Source organism: Orycteropus afer, unplaced genomic scaffold (genome assembly GCF_000298275.1).
Source record: "Orycteropus afer afer isolate SDZICR_OR568_19922 unplaced genomic scaffold, OryAfe1.0 scaffold00435, whole genome shotgun sequence".
Lineage (NCBI taxonomy): Eukaryota > Metazoa > Chordata > Mammalia > Tubulidentata > Orycteropodidae > Orycteropus > Orycteropus afer.
The window spans coordinates 1,682,407-1,705,614 of NW_006922022.1; the positions used below are offsets into that span (position 1 = coordinate 1,682,407).

Below are 23,208 nucleotides of genomic sequence, written 5' to 3' on the forward strand. Positions count from 1 at the left end.
AGACATATACATTTATATTTGATATTATCCCATTAACAGATCGTAAAATTAAGGCAAGAATATCAAGACCTGTCCAAGGCAAAGTTTAAATCAGTAGAATCTGGAAATAGATTCAACACAAACATACACACCTACAAAAAAGCACAGGCATATAAATATATAGGGTAACATGGTTTTTCTATAGTGTGAGACTTAGAGGCTCAGTGACAGCATATGAACTAAAAAACTGTACATCAATTTCTATATGGAAAGTATCCCAATCACTATATTGATAGGCAGGGGAAAGTATTTTGAAATGTACACAGAACATTCTATCATCTGAGGAGTAATAATAACAATTTCTGTGTTATAATGAATTTTTAAGTTGAATTTCCTACACATTCCATTGCACAAGTATATTCTATAATACTCAAAACCTAGAATGGTTAACAAAAAAGACTTCCAATGAAAAATCAAGAGAAACTTGGTGAAAGATATAATGTTTCTACACAAAAAGCTTTCAAAAGTTTTATATCAAGCTAATTCTATTGACTAAGTATGATAAGGAAATAGCACTGTGTTACACAGTATGGCAGAAGAGTGCTATTTTACTTTAGATGGTATAAATCACTCAACTAATTGGGCTAGTAACATAGTTAGTATATCATTTTATTTATCAAAACCAATAAAAAATTATCAGAATTTGGTTATATTTGAATCAAATGCCACTGTAAAGATAATATGACACTATAGATTCCGTAACAATACTATTATTTTCTAGTGTATCACTATTCCATAATGAAAATAATATAAAACAAGGATTTTATATCAAAATTGTAAAAGCACAGTTCACACCAGAAGTTAATATCACTGGGAAGTTAAATGATTAATACAAAATCAAATACATATTACAAATATTCTTTTGTTCTTCACTTGCCATGATGTAAACTGCAAGGATTTAACCTTTAAGGGTTAACCAGTTTAATCAATGTCAATGTCTGATCTTCTGAAGGCGATAAAGAACAGTCTGTCTAGTGATACCCAACAGAACATCACTTTGTCAAGCCACAAAGCGCCCAAAAGCTTGTCAAGTAAGTTACCAGAAACCTCTTTGTGGTTAGAACTCAGCTCCTTCCTGTTTGACCTATTATTTGATATTTGACCACTTGGTTGCAAGACACTTGCTCTTTCTAGCTGAAATGTCACTGGGGCATCTTGTCAGCTCCCCGACATCTCGGCCTGACATACAATTTTACTTTTGTGTGCTACAAGGCAGAAAATGCAGGGCAATGGCCTTGTTTTAAATTCTGTCAGCATCAAAGATGGGCGTCACTCTTGGGTCCTACCAACAACAAAAACAAAAAAGGAGTCTCTTTTGAAGGTCAAAACAGCCATTACCTTGAAGTTTTTCAGCTTATACTAAATATATTACCTTCTATACTGTGTGGGGGTCTGACTCGATGGCACATAACAACAACAACAACATACTGTGTGGGAACCGTCCTTATGAAATGCCTAAATATACCACAGAAATCCTCCCCGCACAATTGCTTTACTTTCTTATCAAATGCAGACTTGATAAAAGGATGAGTTTTCGGAGCCTGCAGGGACCAGATGCAGCAGTTAACTTAACTTGTTCAAATGGGCAAGTGGTATCATGTAGCTTTACAAGGAGCAACCTGACCTTCTCACATTGACCAGGAGTGACATTATTGTGCAGGAGGAGAAGCAGTCACATCATTTCTGTTTTGCACAACCTGCTTAAAGTTTGCAACTAAATGCTTGTCTTCAGTTGAGCTGACAAGAGAGAAGAGGGGGCTCAGTGAACCATGGCAGGGCTGCCATGAAATGACAGGAATCATTGGCATACATTTCAAATAGCTCTCTCAATCCTATTAAAGTATTGCAGTCCTGCTTTAAAATAGACAAGTATGAAACAACTTTGATAGATAGAGACTAAAATGGCTTATTGATTTTTTTAAGTCTGAGGGAAATTACCCAAAATGTGTCATTCTTTAACATTTAAAAATATGCTACATAAAAATGAGGAACTGTGATAATAAATAAAACTTACAGGGAGAAAAGGTTGGCTATTTAGTTATTCAAGGACTCATAGATACCCACCCACTTCAAGATTTAAACAATTATGTAAAAAACAAAAACCAAAGCCCTTGCCACTTGTGCTGAAACAAAATTCAACTAACAAGAAGATCCCCATTCAAAACAAGTTTAATTGTATTGTTAACTCTTCCTCCGTTCTTTATTTCATTAAGTCATAATCCAATCTGAGTTGGTCTTTTGGCATTAGAAGATATAGTCACTGGAGAGGAGTGAGAAGATGTCAGAACATGGGGCACAGTATTCACAAATGTCTCCTTTAAGAAAGTGTAAGTTGTATCAAGTTCAGCTTTCAGTGGCAAAAAATCCCCAACAACAACTGTGTCAGTAGGAAGGGTAGCTCTTGAAGGAATGGAGAGATTTGAATGGTCTCGTGATCCTGCCTGTGACATAAAGAGAGAAAAATATAATTATAGCCCTGAAACTCTATAAACAGAGCATAACAACAAAAACAGAAAAGGGGACTAATAATTATTATAGTATAAAATAAGGTTAACATTATCATTTAAGCAAGGAACTCTAGTGGTACAGTGGTTAAAGCTCTTGGCTGCTAACCGAAAGGTGAGTGGTTCTAACCCAACAGCCACTCCACAGGGGAAAGATGTGGCAGTCAGCTTCCATAAAGATTACACTGTTGGAAACACTATGGGATAGGTAGTTCTACTCTGTCCTATAGGGTCGCTATGAGTTGGAATTGACTCAATAGCAATGGGTTTGGTTTAGGATTTGATATGATTAACACTTAAATAATAAATTATTTTCCAAATGTGAGTGAATCATAAATATTTCAGGACAACAGAACTTTCCCTAAGCAATAAAACTTTTTATAAAGCATTTTATAAAGTTATTGCATATGAGTCAATACTAATCAGGCATTTTCACCTCTGCTTCAATCCACCAGTAATTTATAGAAACCAGTGATAACATTCATTCTACTATTCTATATAATATGCTATATATACTATATAATATGGAAGATCAAACTGCTCAGAAAGTGAACTACAGACATTTCTGTTTTAAAATCTACCAGCCTGAGTTATTCAATTTGCATAGCACACACACAAAAAATCAATCAATCCTAACAACCTCTAACAAGCAATATACTGAGACATAAGATACAAGTGAGATTAACTTTTTGCCCATACCTTTAAAAATAATAGCATCTCCCAACCTTGATAAAGATTGTTCTATTATAAGAATTTGGATATCATGAATCAAAATATGTGATTAAAACATGCAAACAATTTGCCATATATTTTAAAACATTACTGGTATCCAGAAAGTGCTGATCATCAAACTTAAATGCTACATACTCAAAAGTACTTGAGAACAGAATTAACATTTGGATGAAGATATACAGTCAGGCTTTAAGTAACACACTGATGATCAGTAGTTAACACTTAACATGGACAAAATCTTAGCAATGAAGCAGGCAAGTATTATGTTATGATATTTATGGAGAGTAGAAAAATAGTAACCAATTATATGTCGTCAGAATTATCCAGATTTCCAGCAAATGAATGCTACTGAGATAACAGTAACATTAGTCTAGTTATTAAGTATCTCTATTAAATACCATAGTCTGTCTCATAGGTTTTTTTTTTTTTTTTCTTTTCATCTTTTTGGTAGATTCTTTAACAGCTTGATGGCAAAACAGTCTGAAATATAGATCTGTGTGATTATGTTGTATTACAAATCATTTTTATATGTGAAAACAAAAGGGACACTATTGTTGGCTTTTAGTAAAATATTAGAAATTCCACTGTTGTACGTACTACCATTTTTGTGGACTTTTTTTAAAACATACAACCAGAGAATAATCAATAGCTGCATCCAACACCTAGTTCAGCAATTTTCTTTGATCTTGGTTCTTTTGATTTTGTAATACTCCACTGCAAGCCCATAGCTGATAGAAATCTCTTTTTATGCTAGAAGAGTTATAAAAAAAAAAAAAAAAAACGTAAAAGCCACCTGAATGGCTCTATGAAGGAGAGGGCTTTCAGACCCATGGAAAGAACAGAACTCCCAACTCACACACTGGGTTACTTACTGCAGAGAAGGTTTCACTTGCAGAACCTTAATACTGGGATAACGACACCAGTATTAACCAGACCTCAGCATATCTGTTCAGAACCTGAACAGAGTCTTCTCTACATCAGAGGCTGAAGGTATATATAGTCCTGCACTTTTACTGGTATTAGAACCTCCCTTTCTGATACCTTGGGCTCTGTGTGTTAATTAGTAGCATCATTAACTGTTACTGATTTTGCTGCTGTAAACACTGTATAGTGTCATCCTTCTTCTGTCAGACTCAGGGGTTAGGGGAATTCTGGAAGAGCAGGAAATGGTTGAGCCTTGTTCTTTTTTAAAAAATGATATTTTATTGTGTTTTAAGTGGAAGTTTATACAGCAAATTAGATTCCACTTTAACAATTTTTATGAAAATGCTCCATGCCCTTGGTTACAATTTTTACAATGTGTTAGCATTTCCATTCTGTTTTGTTTCCATTGATCTAATTTCCCTTCCCTTCCTTGCCTTCTCATCTTTGTGGGTAACTGTTGACCTTTTGGTCTCAAATAGTTGATTGTTTAAGGGAGCACATTACTCACAGGTGATACTGTTTGTTTCATAAGCCAATCTATTACATGGTTGAAAGGTGACCTACAAAAATAGTTTCAAATCCAAGTTCAGAGGTTATCTTAGAGTGACAGACAAGGGGGTTCCTGTAGTCAATCAGTCCAGTAAGCCTGGCTTTTTTTTTTTTTTTTAAGCAATTTGAGTTTTGCTCTACATTTTTTCTCTTGTTCTTTCCAGGACCTTCTATTATGTCCCTGGTCACAGCAGTGGGTAGTGGCTTATTTGCTTCTTAATTCTTAACAAAACTCGGTTATAACCACAGCATTATTTAGTATCATAAAACAATATTCAGTCAAGCCTGCAAAAGTTTGTTATATCTTCATACTTCAAACTCTGATCTGAGAAAACTATATATTAAAAGAAGGTAGTGTGTAGAATCAGGCCAAAGAAGGTCAGGTATTCTCAGAGGATGCCTTCTTCTGGATGGTTTAGAACAGTGAAAGGGAACTATGCCCAAATGATCAAGCACTCCTGTTTTGTCATTATTAGAGTTTCACATAGTTTACTTGAACCTGTAGTCCGTACTTGAAGTTTCCTTTTCTGTTTGTGTGATCCAGCCACTCCTCGGAAGGAAGACTGAGCAATCTCCTTCCGTAGTGATACTGTCTCGGCAACCCAAGGAGGGGTCACTATGAGTCGGGGCTGACTCAAAGGCACATAACAACAACAACAACAACAACAACAATCAACCTCATACTTTAAAAATTAGGAAAGCAGTCCTTTAGAGATGCCCTCTACTATCTGCTCATTCCTTAACATCCTTGGTGCTTGACAACAGGGCTCACCTTTTGCCCTTTCTAGTCTTACTTTTCTACCACACAGCTGTCAGTGTTTTGTACCGTTGTGGCTTGTGTGTTGCACTGACACAGGAAGTTATACCACCAGTATTTCAAATACCTTTAGGGTCAGCCATGGCAGGCAGGTTTTTGCAGAGCTTCCAAACTATGATGGACTGGGAAGAAGGACCTGGTGATCTATTTCTGAATAAAAATGACCAGTGAAAACCTTGTGGATAACAGGAGAACACTGTCTGATACTGTGCACAAAGATGAGCCCCTCAGGTGAGAAGGCACTCAGAATACAACTGGGGAAGAGCTGCCTCTTCAAAGTAGGCTCAGTCTTAACGATGTGGATGGGGGAAAGTTTTCAGGACCTTCATTTACTGTCGTGGCATGACTCAAACTGTGAAGAAACAGCTGCAAACGTTCATTAATAACAATATAGGACGTACAAAGAATGAATCTAGGAAATTGAATAACAAAAAAAAAAACTAAAAAGAATGCTTGAAAATATATATCCTAGGTGTTGCTGTTGTTGTTATGTGCCATCAAGTCGGACCCGACTTATAGCGACCCGTCCTTGGGTTTCTGAGGTGGTATCACTACAGAAGTACATTGCCCAACCTTCCTTCCAAGGAGTGGCTGGTGGGTGTGAACTGTCAGCCTTCTGGAGTCAAGTGGCTTAAGCACTACGCTACAGAGAGTGAAAAAGTACTGGAATTGACCATTTTGAATTGGACAGTCACATGATCTACTATGCTGGGAATGACAACTTGAAGAGGAATGGTGTCACATTTATTGTCAAAAAGAACATTTCAAGATCAATTTGAAGTACAACATTGTCAGTAATAGGATAATAGCAATATGCATACAAGGAAAACCTCTTAATATGACTATTATTCAAATTGACATACTGGCTACTAATGCCAACTGTTCTGGTTACCTAGTGCCACTCTGACAAGAATATACCACAAATGGGATAGCCTTAACAAACAGGAGTTTATTCTTTTACAGTCTGGGAGGCTAGAAGTCTGAGTTCAAAGTGCCAGGCTCTAGGGGCTGGATGAAAGCCCCTTGACCTTGGACTTCAGCTCTGCCTATTGCTACTGGCCTACTGAAGCCAGAGGCATCTCTTCACTCAGGCAGCTACTAGCTGCTGAGGCTAACAAACCCAAGGTCAACAAATAAAATGGCACAGTCCCCATGTTAACGAATCACATGGCAGGCCATTAATTCAAGTCCATTGTAACTCCCCAGGTCAGCAGAGCATGGCAGGCTGCATGCAGGGTCCACACGTGCCATAAGCTAGAGACTATCTTCAAGGCTTCTCCTTCTATACAGGAAACAGACCACATCTCAAAGGCAGCTACTCAGCTGCTTGTGGTAGATCCCACCATGGAGCTGATTGCCAGTCTCATCATGGGGAATAACTACCACCAGCTATCCAGCCACTCAACCAGGCCCAGCCAAGTTGACATACAAATTTAACTACCACACCAACGATGAAGAAACTGAAAGCTTTTTACCAACTTCTGCAGTTTGAAGTTGATCAAACATGCATCAAGATGCATTGATAATTACTAGTGATTGGAATGTGGAAGCTGGAAAAAAGAAGAAAGATCAGTAGTTGGAAAAAATAGTCTTGGTAGACTTTTGCAAGACCAATGACTTATTCATTGGAAAAACCTTTTTTCAACTACATAAATAGTAGCTATACACATGGATCCCACCAGATGGAATGCACAAGAATCAAATAGACTACATTTGCAGAAAGAGACGATGCAAAAGCTCAATATCATCAGTCAGAATAAGGCCAGAGGCTCACTGTGGAAAAGCCCATCAATTGCTCATATGCAAATTTGAGTTGAAACTGAAGAAAATGAAAACAAGTCCATAAGAGTCAAAGTATGACCTTGAATATATATCCCAATGATTTTAGAAATCATCTCAAGAAAAGATTTGATGCATTGAACACTCATGATTAAAGACCAGATGAGTTGTGGAATGACATCAAGGACATTATTAAGAAAATAAAAAGTCATTTAAAAAAGTAGGTAAGAAAAAAACAGCAAAATGGATGTCAGAAGAGACTCTAAAACTTCCTCTTGAATGTAGAGTAGCTAAAGCAAATGGAAGAATTGATAAAGTAAAAGAGCTTAACAGAGATTTCAAAGCTCAATAAGATTTCAAAGGGTAGCTCAATAATATAAAGCAATATAGTGAAATGTGCAAATACCTGGAGTTAGAAAACCAAATGGAAAGAACAAGCTTGGCATTTCTCAAGCTGAATGAACCAAAGAAAAATTCAACTCTCAATTTGCAATAGCGAAGGAATATTCTTCATATAGCAAAAAACTGAATGATGCAGGAAGCATCAAAAGAAGATAGAAGGAATACACTGAGTGACCGTACCAAAAATAATTGGTCAATGTTCAACCATTTCAGGAGGTATCATATGATCAAGAATTGATGGTATTGGAAGAAAAAGTCCAAGTGCAATGAAGACATTGGCAACAACAATAACAAAAAAGCTCCAGGAATTGACAGAATACCAATTGAGATGCTTCAACAAATGGATACAATGCTAGAAGCACTTACTCATCTGCTGAGAAATTTGGAAGATACCTACTTGGTCAACCAATAGGAAGAGATCCATATACATGCCTATTCCAAAGAAAGATCATCCAAGGGAATGTGGAAATTATCAAACAAATCATTAATATTACATGCAAGTAAAATTATTTTGAAGATAATCCAAAAACAGTTGCAGCAGTACATAGACAGGAAACTGCCAGAAATTCAAACTGGATTCAGAAGAGGACATATAGTGAGGGATATTATTGCTGATGTCATAAGGATCTTCATTGAAAGTAGAGAATACCAGAGAGATGTTTATCTGTGTTTTATTGACTATGCAAAGGCATTAGATTATGTAGACCATGTAGTGGTTAAGTTTGTGTGTCAACTTGGCTAGACCTGGTTGAGTGGCTGGGCTGCTGGATGTAGTATTCCCCATGATGAGACTGGTAATAAACACCATGGTGGAATCCACTGTGAGCAGCTGAGTAGCTGCCTTTGGGTATGTGGTCTGCTTCCTGTATGTAAGAAACAGCTTTGGGAATGGTCTCTAGCTTATGGCATGCTTGAACCCTGCATGTAGCCATGTCGCTGTTCAGCAGCCTGCCATGCTCTGCCAACGGGACTTTCAATGGACTTGAATTAATGGCCTGCCATATGGTTTGGTAACATTGGGACTGTGCCTTTTTACTTGTCAACCTTGGGCTTGTCCATCTCAGCAGCCAGCAGCTGTCTGACTGAAGAAAAGCTTCTAGCTCCAGTGGGCCAGGAACAGGAGGCAGAACTGAACCCCAAGTTTGAGGGCTTTCACCCAGCCCCTAGAGCCTTGCACTTTGAACTTGGACTTTAAGCCTCCAAACTGTATGAGAATAAATTCCGGTTTCTTTAAGCCATCCCATTGGAGGTATATTTCTGTCAGAGCAGTGCTAGGTACCCAGAACAGACCATAACAAATTATGGATAAAATTGTCAATAATAGCAATTCTAGAACACTTAATTGTGCCCATGTGGAAACTGTACATAGATCAAGAGGCAGATGTTCAAACAGAACAAGGGGATACTACATGGTTTAAAATCAGAAAAGGTAATATCCAATCTACATGCTGAGCAGATAATCTGATTCGCTAGACTGCAGGACAAACAACATAGTATCAGGATTGGAAGAAGACTTATTAACAACCTGGAATGTGCAGATGACAAAACCTTGCTTGCTGAAAGCAAAAGGACTCGAAGCACTTACTGATAAGATCAAAGACTATAGCCTTCAGTATGGATTACACCTTAACATTAAAAAAAAAAAAAAAAATCTTCCCAACTGGACCTATGAGCAACATCATAATAAATGGAGAAAACACTGAATTTGTCAAGGATTTCATTTTACATGAATCCATGATCAATGCTCATGGAAGCAGCATTCAAGAAATCAAATGATACTGCATTGGGCAAATCTAGTGCAAAAGACTTCTTTGAAGCGTTAGAAAGTAAAGAAGTCACTTTGACAACTAAGGTGAGCCTGACCCAAGCCATGGTATTTTTAATCACTTCAAACACATGTGAAAGCTGGACAATGAAAAAGGAAGAGTGAAGAAGAATTGATGCATTTAAATTACGTTGTTGACAAGGAATGTTGACTATACCACGGACTGCCAGAAGAATGAACAAATATGTCTTGGAAGAAGTACAGACAGAATGCTTCTTTAAAGTGAGGAAGGCAAGACTTCCTCTCACATACTTTGGACAAGTTATTAGTAGGGACCAGTTCCTGGAGAAGGACATCATGCTTGATAAAGTAGAGGGTCAGTGAAAGAGGAAGATCCTTAACAAGACAGGTGCATTGGCTACTACAATGAGCTCAAACACAGCAACGACTGCGCAGATGGCACCGGACAGGCAGCATTTCTGTGTGTTTTACACAGCGTTGCTGTGAATCAGAACCAACTAGCGCCTAACAACAACAATCTTACTTTTTAACATCTGTTTTCCGCCATGTTGTCTGAAAGCACCCTTTCAACTAAGAAGACATTTTTTCACTAAATCACCTTGAAATAACTGAGTATTTCTCTAGTATTTCAAATCAGACTCTCACCTTTTGCATACTATCTTTTGACCTTATATCCTAGACATAGAAAATAACCTCAAAACATCAAGAAGTGGGGGGAAAAAATAGCAATTTTCTTAAAGGCTCATACCCCTACAAAAGATATGACCTCCAGCAAGTAAACAATCTTTTGTGTGAATGAGAACAAATAACTGCTTTTGTTACTTGGGTCACTTGCTATGTTCTATATACTGTTAGAAAGTGGTTTTTATTTTTTTATGAAATGAGGAAAAAAAATCTGATTTTAAGCCACTTTAATAGTTTAAAAATAGGCCAACAAAAATTTCTGATGAGGTCTCCATTTGAGAATTTGTTAAAATAACAAATAAATATGAATTATTTTCCTGGTTACACAAAATATCCAGAAACATATCACACCATTTTTAATGTAACACAGAAAGCAAAAGACAGCTAAATAATGTTTTATCAGAGACTCTGTAAAGTTAATATTCACCACTTGATCTTACATTTTAAATCTGTAAAGTCCATGGTCATTTAAACTGCTGAGGTGTTCTGGTAGTCTCTTATGTAAATCTAAATTTAAGCTGTTTTTCAAAAGGAAATTAGTTACCTGAAATAAAAGCTAGATGTCATGTGAATCTTTATAGAAGCACTTTTATTTACTCAATAAACTGTAAATGATTCTATCTAAACTGTTATAGTTCATCAACTAAATACATATTCACAATACAAAATGTGTCTACCAAAATTCTGCATTTTAAAAATCTTATGAAATATAGTGATTGGACATGTCCCATAGCTGTTTTTCATATCTTTAATATCTTACTTTTCTAACAGTGTTTTTCTAAGAAAAATAAATAAATAAAGCATTAGTCTGATAATAAAATAATCATTCAACAAATTGTCTATAAATCAAAGCTATTTTGTAAGCCAAGGCTTCTTAAACAATGACACTAAGCCATTTGTCTCTTGTGTACCATTTATGATCAAGTTAAGTCTTTTAGAATTTAGTACTATAAAAAAGTGAGAGAAAATGGGATTTAGTGAGCCTGGAAGGTATTGTACAGAGATTATGCCAGACACATAGTATGGTGAAAAGATTGGGGGAAAAAAAAAACACCTCACTGCCATCAAGTCAATTCTGACTCATAGAGACCCTATAGGTCTGAATCGAACTGTGCCTTAGAGTTTCCAAGGCTATAAATCCTTATTGAAGCAAACTGCCTCATCTTTCTCCCACTGAACAAATGGTAGGTTTGAACCACTGACCTTTTGTTTAGCAGCCAAATATTTTAACAACTGCACCACCAGAGCTCCTTGGTGAAATACTAGACCTTTTATTAGAAGACTATAGTTTTCTCATCCCAGTTCTGTTACAACCTAGCTGGGTCATTTTAAGCAAGTCAATTAGTCTCATTTCCTTTGCCTATAAAATTGGGGGCATGCAGTTCTTCAAGTCTGTTATGATCACACATGTGATAGCAAATGATATAAACCAAAACCAAAAAACCCAAACTCACTGCCGTCAAGTCGATTTCGACTCATAGCAAACCCTCCTTGGATTTCCAAGGCGGTATCTCTATGGAAGCAGATTGCCCAGTCTTCCTTCCAAGGAGTGGTTGATGGGTTTGAACCACCAGCCTTCTGGTTAGCAGTCAAATCCCTTAGGCACTACACCACCAGAGCTCCCAGCAAATGACATAATGTTTAACATTTAATTTTTTGGGATGGCATTAACCCAGATATCAGAGTTTTCTAAACAGAATCCTTAAGATTTTGCAGGAATATAGATAGGCCATTCTTCAGAAGAAGGAATATATGGTTCTAAAGAGGAGCCCTGGTGGCACAACAGTTAAATGGGGGCTGCTGAATGAAAAGTTGGAGGTTTGAGCCCACCAGCTGCTCCGCAAGAGGAAAAAACCAAAAAAATAAAAACTGGCAATTTGTTTATGTGAAGATTACAGCCTAGAAAAAACCCTAGGGCAATTATACTCCATCACTTAGGGTCACTTTGAGTATGAATCACCTCAATGGCACCTAACAACAACAAGGTTCTAAAAACCAAATAGAAAACAAGATTAGCCATTGTTTGGACACAGTCAGGTGACATAGCTTCATTCAATTAAATTCTGTAGTCCACTTTTCATTACTTCAACCTCCATGACAGTGTTTGAACCCTGTACATTACTGACTGATTTTTACGTAGAGTGTACAGCTCTACATAAACTGATAGGAAATCAAAACACCCACAAGAGGGTCTTAAAATGAGGCCCCTTCACCATTTATACTTTAGTTTCTAATGTGTACTTAAAGTCTCAATACTCTGCATCACTTAGTTGTCTTCCTTTTAAATACTTCTCACTGCAGTCGAGTCAATTCGACTTGTAGCGATCCCTTCTTGGTGGTATTTCTATGTAAGTAGATTACCCAATCTTCCTTCTGAGGAGTTGCTGGTGGGTTTGAACCGCCAGCCTTCTGGTTAGCAGTCAAATGCCTTAGACACTGCACCACCAGAGCTCCCTTAAATACTTCTAGTTAACCAAATTCTACCTGTCCAAAATTGTATCATAGGGCATTGCAGTTCATACAGACAACGATGAGGAGCATGAGCACTTTTCTCTGGTGGAATGCTCAAGTTTACACATAAGATGTATACATGCATGTGCACACACATACACACACCTGAAAAATATATACATGCCCACACACACATATAGGAGCGCTGGTGGTGTAAGGTCTAAAGTATTTGACTGCTAACTTTCTAGCAGTTCAAACCCACCAGCCACTCCTTGGAAGGAAGGTTGGGCAATCTGCTTCCGTAATGATGGTGTCTCGGAAACCCAAGGAGGGGTCAATTCTTACTATTCACTTAATTAGTAAAGACTGAACGACTGCTGCTAGAAGAAATATAGGGTTATGTTCCTGTGGGCCTTGGGTAACAACATTTTCATCAACCAGTTAATATATAACCTTGTTTTATGTGTGTTTCTGTTTAAAGATACCTCATTTAATATATATTGTTGATTAACATTGAACTTGGGAGGTCTGGTGGTACAGTGTCTAAGGCACTTGACTGCTAACCAGAAGGCTGGCGGTTCAAACCCACCAGCCACTCCTCAGAAAGGAGGTTGGACAATCTACTTCCATAGTGATACCACCTTGGAAACCCAAGGAGGGATCACTATGAACTGGAACTGACTCAATGGTAGTGACTCATGACCAGTAGCACTATAAACTCACTCCTGAACAAAGCTTATATGAGACTTGTATTTTTTCTATAAGGCATTATCACAGCCTTCTTATGCTTTGGAAATACTAAATGCTAGTCAATACTTCAACACTCTGCTTGAAGGCCATTTTAAACACACAATCTCACAACTAAATGCAAAGTACTACTATTGCCCTCATTTTATAGTCAAAGAAATTATGGCTCAGAAGAGTAGAAAAACTTGCGCCAGGTTGCACAGCTTGACAAGGGAGAGAAAAGGATGTGAACTTTGAGTCATCTCATTCTCCTGCCCATCTGCCTGACCACTGTCCTGTCGCAACATTCTAACAAGACAAAGACGCAGGCTTTATAACCAGACTTGGTCCATAAAAATAGTAAGGGCTCAACAAATCTTTGTGAAACTGGAAAATAAAAGTACACAAACTCTACTATAGGCTAAAGATGAACGTTTGCATTTTTACAGCATACTTTATTATAGCCCAACATTTGAATACCCATGGTACTGGAGTAACAAATAACTTTTATTATTTTTTTTTTACTTATACAAAATTTATTCAAAATAAAAGTACCACCCCTTTTGTCAATAGAGCTTATAAGTTCTTATATTCAGAAATAAAATTTTAAATTCACTGAAGTTTTAAATTACACTGGAAAATTTAAGCTTTAATTTGAAATTACTTTAAAGATGTCTTGGACCTGACAAGATAACAATTCCCATTTTCTTCTCTTGGATGTTTAGATTTCCTGACACAGCTAAGGTTGGAAAAAGAGGTGAAGGATTTTCCCACATGACCTTTGTTCTTTCTTTTCCTGGTTTTAATCTCTTCCTCCACACTCCTGAGCTCCCAGTCTACTCCTCCCCTGGCAATCCTGACACATCTGATGGTGGACAATGCTAGAAATGGTCAGAAAAGGCAAAGGAAGCATTCCCCCACTGCCCATTTCTCAGGCATATCAGAACACAGAGAGATTATGAAATGTAAATATAATCATACTTCAAATATGAAAAAGGTACAAAACTTTAATAAATAAAACTGAAATGTTCTATATAGAAATATAAAAACCAAAAAACCAAATTCCCTGCCATCAAGTCAGATCCAACTCATAGCGACCCCTCCTGGGGTTTCTAAGGCAGTATCACTACAAAAGTATATTGCCCAACCTTTCTTCTGAGGAGTGGCTGGTGGGTTTGAACCACCAGGCTTCTGGTTAGCAGTCAAATGCCCTAGGCACTATACCACCAGAGCTCCCATATACAAATGAAGGAGCTCTGATGTCACAGTGGTTAAAGGATTCAGCTGCTATACAAAAGGCCACTGATCTGAACCTAACAGCTGCTCTGCAAGAGAAAAATGAAGCAGTCTGCTTCAGTAAAGATTTACAGTCTTGGGATCCCTATGGGGTAGTTCTACTCTGTCCTATAGGGTCATTATGAGTCAAAAACCAACTCAGTGGCAGTGGGTTTGTTTTTTATTTTTTAAATATAGAAAAATGCCATTAAAATTTTGAAATAAGCAGGTAAAAATATTTGCAACACACATGATAGCCATCGTGTGATTTTCATTATTTACAAAAAACTCATAAAAATCATGAAAAAGAAAAAATTGAATTAGAAAACAGGCCAAGAATACTGTGTTTTATTTTGTTGTAACAAAAATAAACCAAATTATCAATGGCTTGAGTAAGAAGTTTATTTCTCTCTGCTATGGCTGTATGAGGAAGCTCTGGTAGCATAGGGTAAGGTACTTGACTCCTAACCAGAAGGCTGGCAGTTCAATCCCATAGCCACTCGAGGAATGAAGGTTGGGCAATCTACTACTATAGTGACCCCGCCTTGGAAACCCAAGGAGGGGTCACTATGACTTGACTTGACACCAGTGAGTTGCGGTTTTTTTTTTTTTGGATGATACCCAGTGCTAAGAAGACAAGGATAATAGCAAGTTTATCCAATAGGTTGATTCCAGCTCATAGCAACCAACCCCCATTGGGTTTCTAAAGTGGTAAATCTTTATGGAAGCATATTGCTCTGTCTTCCTTCCACAGTCCAGCTGGTGGGTTTGAACTGCCAACCTTCCAGTTAGTAGTCAAATGCCTTAGGCACTGTTACAACCTTACTGGGAGAGAAATTTTAAATGTGTATTCACTTTGACCCAGCAATTCCATTGCGAGGCATTTCTCCCATGGCTAGATTCTCAAAAGTGCACCAAGATATATACACAGGTGTGTTTACTGACATATTCTGACAGAAAAAAAGTTTTAAGGGTTCATTAATAGAGAGCTATTTAAGTGAAGTATGATACAACCATATCATACAAACATTCAAAAAATGAGGAAACTATGAAAATACTGATAGAGAAATAAGTCTAAGTAAAAAAAGAAGGTTTTGGACAGTGTATACAGTACTCTTATAGTTTAAAAAAATATGCACACACATACATACATACATACAGCTAGGCATATGCCTATTTTTTTTCTGAAAGGAATCACAAGAAATTGTTCATTATCTTTGGAAAAAAAGGACTAAACTGGAGTGTGGGTTAGGGGAAAAAGCTTGGAAAGTTTAAAATTTTCTTTCCTTGAGTTTTTATAATTTTTTTAAATTGTGATTTGGGTGAAAGTTTACAGAACCAGTTGGTTTTCCATTCAACAATTCATTCACGTTCCGTTTTGTGATATTTACCGTGATCCCCACAATGTAACAGCATTCTTCTCACTTCCCTGTACCCACATCTTCCCTTTCTCCTTCCTTCTCATCCCCTTCAGCCTTCCTAGCCCTGTCCCTGGGCAAATGCTACCCTCTTGATCTCAAATGGTTGACTGTTCTAATGAGTGCAGACTCTCCTGGTATAACTATTAACCTTATAGGCTTGTCTATTGACTGGCTGAACACTGGGCCGTGGGGGTTGAGTTCAGTTCCCTGCTTAAAAAGGGTGACTAAAGGCCATAATCTAGGGTGTGGCACCAGTCTTCATCTGACCAGTAAACCTGTTTTGTTTTTTTTTTAATCATTTTGAGTTTTGTTCCATATTTTTTTGAGTTTTGTTTCCATATTGTGATCCCTTTCAGAGCATTGTTTTTAAAAAAAACTCTTAAAAACTACTTGAATCATGACAAAAGCTATAAACTGGTACTTCACAAAAGTCAAAATAAAGCTGGCTAGCAAATAAATGGGGAAAAAAATGGTAACCTTTACTATTAATCACAAATTGAAAGTCAAATGAGATATTTACTCCTAAAGTTGAATTCTAAAAATTGATACTACACGCTACTGAAGTGACACTGTCACTAGTAAAATTGGCACTCCTGCTAGTGATTGTACGAATTGTGATAACCATTTAGAATAATTGAGCAGCTGTCTTAAATAATACCATTTGATAATTCCATTTATGATTAGGTTCCTCATATTAATAGCAGACAAAAACTGTAAAGTATCCAATATTCAACAACAGAAGTATTAAGTAAACGATGTTACAGCCACTTGTTGGAATATTATGTATCTATAGCCATCTGACTACTAACCAGAAGGCTGGCGGTTCAAACCCACCAGCCACTCTGTGGAAGGAAGACTGAGCAATCTACTTCTGTAAAGATTTATAGCCTCAGAAACCCAAAGGGGTTTGCTAGGAGTTGGAATTGACTCAATCAATGGCAGTGAATTTGGTTTTTGGTTTTATAACACTTCTATTTGTTAATCTTGGAATAACATAGGCAAATCCTTATGCTAGATGAGGATCGGAAAACTTTTTCTGTAAAGGCCAGATAGTAAATATTTTAGGTTTTCCAGGCCATATAGTCTTAGTTCTAACTACCTGCTTCTGGTGTATTACTACAGAAGTAGACGTAAGCAATATGTAAAAGAATGAGCAAGGCTGTTCCAATAGAACTTTATTTATGGACACTGATATGTGAATTTCATTTCATATAATTTTCACAGGTCATGAAATATTATTCTTCTTTTGTTTGTTCCCCAACCATTTCAAGATGTAAAAGCTCACAGGCCATACAAAACCAGGTTCAGGTAGGTCTGGCCCACAGGCTGTAATGTGCTGACCCCTGTGTTAGATTATTTAGTGAAATAGCGGTACACAAAATTACATCTAGTCCTTGTTTTGAGGTACTGGAATTGTTAAGTTTATATATATAAATGAATATATATATATATATATATATTGTTGTTATGTGCCATCGAGTCGGCCCTGACTCATAGCGACCCCTCCTTGGGTTTCCGAGGCAGTATCACTACGGAAGTAGATTGCCCAACCTTCCTTCCGAGGAGTGGCTGGTGGGTTTGAACCGCCAGACTTCTGGTTAGCAGTCAAGTGCCTTAGACACTATACTACCAGTGCTCCTCTCTCTCTCTCTCTCTCTCTCTCTCTCTCTCTCTCTATATATATATGTATATTTTTTATTTGTATTTTTCAAACTATCTACTATAAGCATGCTTTACTTTTACAACTAATATTCCTTTATTAAAAAAGACTAATTTTACATATACCAAAACCTATATTATTTTAGTGTAGTTATGACTCTAAAATGTGTGGTCAAATGAAAAACGTAATTTGGTTACCTAAAGATCTCAGAGGGTGGGTCTTTAACCAAATACTTGCAAGTTTTGAAAAGATTTTGATTTAGCAGAGAACACTCTTATTTCAACATTTTCATGTATCTAACTCATGTTCATAAGCTGACCTTGAGTAAACACACATACACAAATAATCATATAGAGTAACTTGGACCTCTACTCTGCACAAATGCAGCTTCTTATGTAGAGCAGCTACTTACAACTTGTATGCCTTCATTTTACTCCAAATGGCACTCCCAGCTGCCAAATTATGACTTCTGTGGTCAAAATGTACACATGTCACACTCTCTCTGGGAACTATTAGGCAAGAGTTCTCTGACCACTTTTTCATTACTGAAGAATTTCCTCTTAAAGTTATAAAACTGTTTTATGCAATGTCAAAAATTTGGTAATAATCTGGAAGCTATAAACTTCGACCTTTTAGCAATATGTTTTTCTCTGAGTGGAATAACTGACCATGCATTCAGGTAAAGAGGAGCAGAAAAAGGGAAGAATAAGCTAGAATTTAAAGCTACCTCAAAGAGATGACTGTCTTAAACCTTACTAACAATATAAACACCAGCAATCACACATCTCAACAAAATTAGCTATAATAAATTCACACTTCAAAATCTAAAACACATTTCTTCTTCCCTCCCACTGCTGTTTCAGGCCATTTTCACTATTGCACTATATCATGCCTAAAATCCCTAGCAATTCTTTCTGTGATGTTACAAACAGTTTTTATCCTTCCATGGACTGTCCAAGGCATAAATTCTACAATCCCCAAGACTGTGGACCCTGTGATCTGTTCCATGGCTGGGCCTTTCCAGAGAGACTATCTTCATTTAAAAGAATATAGTCTTATTTTCTTAGTAGAGAAGGGCGCTTCAGATACAAGGCAAGTCATGTGATCTGGGGTTCACATCTGTGGAATGCCCTCATATCACAACAAGTACAGGGGAGTGAATATGTTCCAAGACAAATCACTTAGCTGACAATGACATTTCCTTTACATGATAGGCAGGAGTGCTATTTCTGATAGAACAGGGGCTATTTCTAGTGGTCTCAAATCAAACCTATCCCTAGGGAAACCTCCTACAGAACTGTGAGAATAATGTAGCAGACACTAAATACCAAAATAATGAAACTACAGGTTACATTTCAGGAATGGAATCTGTTCCCTATATTATCACTTCCATATGACAGATTTCCCCCATGTTTGAATAATGTATAAAGCACATCTAAACCCAAATATACCATTAGTATCTTAAATTAGCTCTGTTAATTAATTCTTCTAATAAATCTCTACTGAGTACCTACAATGTGCCAGATACTATTTTAAGTACTAGGATACAGCAGTGAATAAGACACATAAAAACTCCTGTCCTCAGGGTGCTCACACTGTCCTCAACTAATCTGTATCCTGAGCCAGTTCTTCTTAAATTATAATTTGCTGAAATACCATGGAACCACAACATCTGCTGTTTTTGTAGAACTAGTTTTGACGTACAACGGCCCTGGGAGTTTCCCAGTCTCTTGTTCCATGGATACAGACAAGGCTTAGTAATGAGTCAGGTTTCCCTGGTCTTCCTTGACCAGCTCACACAGCACCTCAAGTGCCCTGTACTTGAAGTCCCTCCAGCAGGTCCTGTCTTGACTCAAGAGGGCTCACTGTGCAACAGGGTACTGTGCTCTACACAGAACTGGCCTTATGCTCTCCCTTCCCTCTCTGTCACCTAAGAGCAATGGCACCTGTGACTAGAACCTGGTATTTCAGAGTGTTTGTCATAAAACATTTCCTTCAGCTTCCACCTGTAGGTCATCTTCCTAAGAGCGGAGATACCAGTCTTCACACCTGTGGGGAGGATAGCAGTCTTGGCAGTTCTCTCTACTTCCCATCTCTTCCTCTGGGTAGCTGCACACAAAATCACCACTAGTCTTACTTCACCAACTGCCAACACCACATTCAAATGAACTCCCTAAAAGCTTCCACACCAAAGTTTAAAAAATTCCTAGACTTGTTTGAAATGTGGTTCAGGCATAGGGTAGAGTATCTACTAAATGATAATTTTGATATAGGGTTCAGAGATCTTTAGAAAAAAATCCCATCATTTATTTACTTTCATTTTTACTTATTTATTTATTTACCTTTAATTTTTTTGCCAACAAGTCATCCCTCTGGACTGCTTCATCCCTTCTTTATTGTATATTTGCTATTTTATTTGAGAACATTTAATTTTTCTAGCAAAGATTTTTAAAAAAGAAAACATAGGATAGATGAAACTAATAAGAATTGTTAAGCATGATAATCAATCAGCAAGTAGTTTGTGAGACATAGACAAAATCCATGTTAAGCATAGATTGTAAGTTAGTATCCCAGATATATTACCTATAGGAAGAGACAGAAAGACCATGCCTTTCTAACCCTCATAAATTCAGAGTAGAGAAGGCTAGAGTAGCAGAGAGGAACACAGGCCATATGAACACTGCATAAGTAAGGAGTCATAAGGCCCTTCCGCCCACTTGAACCCAACCATTTCTTTTGCTTCTTACTGTGCATTTTAAATTGATTCAATAAACTATGTGATTTGAATATCTTAATTGGTCTACAAGACCATCTGTTCTGTGACCACTGGGCTAACTCGCTTGGTAGTGTTCTTGGAGGTTATCATGATAGCATACCATTTCTCATAAAACACTTTGCTCCCCAGTCAAAGTGCTGATCCTGAAGCATGCCCTCCTTCCTTCTATCTGGAGGCTTTATTTGCACGCTGTTCTTTCAATTTTGAAAGAGGCTCCTTTGTCAGGGTGATTCCTACTTTTTCACAAGACTCATGTTTGGTATCATCTTTCCCCAAACCTGCCTGATTTCCATGGACTGCCTCTCCTGCACATTTGGATTTGAAGTCCCTCTTCTGTGCTCTCATAACATCCCCTGCACATGCACACACCGACACAGTATCACAATGCTCTGTTTGCTTGGACCTGTGGTGTTCAATACACTAACACTGTTGTTGTTGTTGTTATGTCCCCTAGCCATGTATAACTATGTAATTCTAAATTAGTTAAAATTAAAAATTAAAGTTTACTTCCTCAGCTGCACTAGCCACAATGCCAACTGTGCAAAGCTACATTTTCACCACTACATAAATTTCAAATAGACAGTGCTGGTGCGCAGTGGTCATTCCTGAAAACACAGACAATTGTATTTGTTTCTGTACTATCAATAACTGGCACATAGCAGATATTGTTTGTCTAATGTTGAATGAACAAATGGACTTATTCTAATCTCTCTCCTAAAGAAAACCAACAAGTAGGGCATGTTCTGTTATTAAACTTTCCTCTTTCTGAAAGTGATTTTATTTCACAAAGTTTAATTTTCATTTTCTTTAATTCCAACTTTCTTCTATTCCTTCTTTCTAGAGCATCCAATGTTTCAGAAAGGATATCACTGTTCCTTTTTGTGTTTAACTTTCTTGACCTTCTGGTGGCTATTGGTAAAGATTTTACTCTAAGCCAGTGGGAAAAGAAGGGAAAAAGCCAGTGACAAAAGACAAGAAGAAAGTTTTCTTGACAAGTGTCCATTCCTAAGACATCTGTGCAGGAATGCTAGCTCCTTAAAGCTATATTTTCTGTATAAGAGAAAAATGCATTGCTTATTCTACTGCTTTATCAATTTTCATACTCTTTAGAGAAAAAGATTCTATTATAAGCTAAATTTGGAGGCAGTCTAATTGTTTGATGTAAACCTTCAAAGTTTCCTTTGAGTTGAATGTCTATCTGCTTGGGCATAAGGGGGGAAAAGAAGAAATTTACATTCACTTTGCTAAACATTAGCATCTTTTGTTCAATCATTTGAATCCAGGACAGTTAAGGGGAAACAGCTTAGAGAACAATGGTTGACACATGCAGTGTAAAATCTTTTAAGGTGCTTGGATTCAATGAGGGAGAAAGTGAGACGGAACCGTATTTCAGCTTCTTAACTGTGCTCCAGTCTACGGGAACTTTGTGACAGGTCTCTGTCTCTCAGCTACACTTGACTGGCTTTTGCTGACATTCAGCTGTCAGACAGCAACCCTTTACCAGGCCCCTAACATGCTCCACAGCTTCACCCAATTAACTCGCTTTCATTTGACACGACAGCAAAAAGATTCATAATAGGTGGTCAAGGTGCATGGTGTCTGCTTGCCCTCGAACTGCTCGCACACAGCAAGATGTTTAACTACTTTTCTTCTTGCTTGTGTGCTCAGAACTAGTATGACTACAATTTAGTCATTCTGTATCACTGGACCGGAATCTAGGAAATATTATAGTGATGCACTAAGTTGCTCTAAAACAGACTCTTGATGACTGAAGTTAAATTTCCAATCAGTTCTTTGGTCCTACTGAGAGGAGGGTGTGATTTTTAGATTATCAGGACTTAATAAAGACTAGCAATCCAATCATAGTTTGACTCCCCACTCTATTACTAATAATAGTATTTTAGATGACCTGGAGTAGAAAAAGAGCACTTGATGAGTAAGGACAGAACAAGCCAGGTACAATTAAAGAGTATAGAATTCAGCCTTTTCTCTTAAAAATGCACTTCTTGACAATCTCAACAATAATATTTCCTGTAATCTTTTCTCATGCTACTGAGGTTTTCAGATGAAATGCATTATATTTAAAATGTTTTGCTAAGAAGTAGAATTTGCTACATTTGTTTTGAAAAATGATGTGAGTCATCTGCCCATTTTCTACCACCTCTCATTATTTTCAAACCTAAATATGTAATATTTTCATTTATTTGAACCTGAAAACTGTGTGTGGGAGGGGAAAATCGGTGTTACATAAAGTCAAAGAAAAGCTATGTAAATTGCACTGCCTTCAGAAACCTACATCTGTAAAGCTATGTGTTGAAGAGGCCATAGAAAAATTTACGTTATGGTTGTTGTTCTTGGGTGCTGTTGAGTTGGCTCTGACTCGTAGTGACCCTACGTACAACAGAATGAAACACGACTCAGTCCTGTGCCAGCCCCACAATTCTTGCTATACCTAAGCCCATCACTGCAGCCACTGTGCCAATCCATCTCATTGGGGGACTTCCCTTTTTTTGTTGACCCTCTACTTTACCAAGAATGATATCCTTCTCCAGGTAATAGGACCTGCTTATCACTGGCATCCACATGATGATCCTTACTGATCATCATTAGATGCTTATAGAGAACCATAGAGATTGTTAAGACAGAGTTATGATTTCAATTCCATGTATCCTATCAGTAACCA

General features: G+C 37.3%; 1 protein-coding gene across 1 annotated transcript in view; it reads right to left on the minus strand.

Annotated features, from left to right (window-relative positions):
* Positions 1 to 2,252: 2,252 nt before the first annotated feature.
* Positions 2,253 to 23,208, minus strand: part of CCDC171 (coiled-coil domain containing 171) — a 466,256-nt gene continuing 445,300 nt past the window's right edge. Inside the window, exon 24 of the mRNA XM_007954161.2 lies at positions 2,253 to 2,480. Within this exon, the coding sequence (XP_007952352.1) occupies positions 2,253 to 2,480 (228 nt within the window). The remainder of the gene's footprint in view (positions 2,481 to 23,208) is intronic.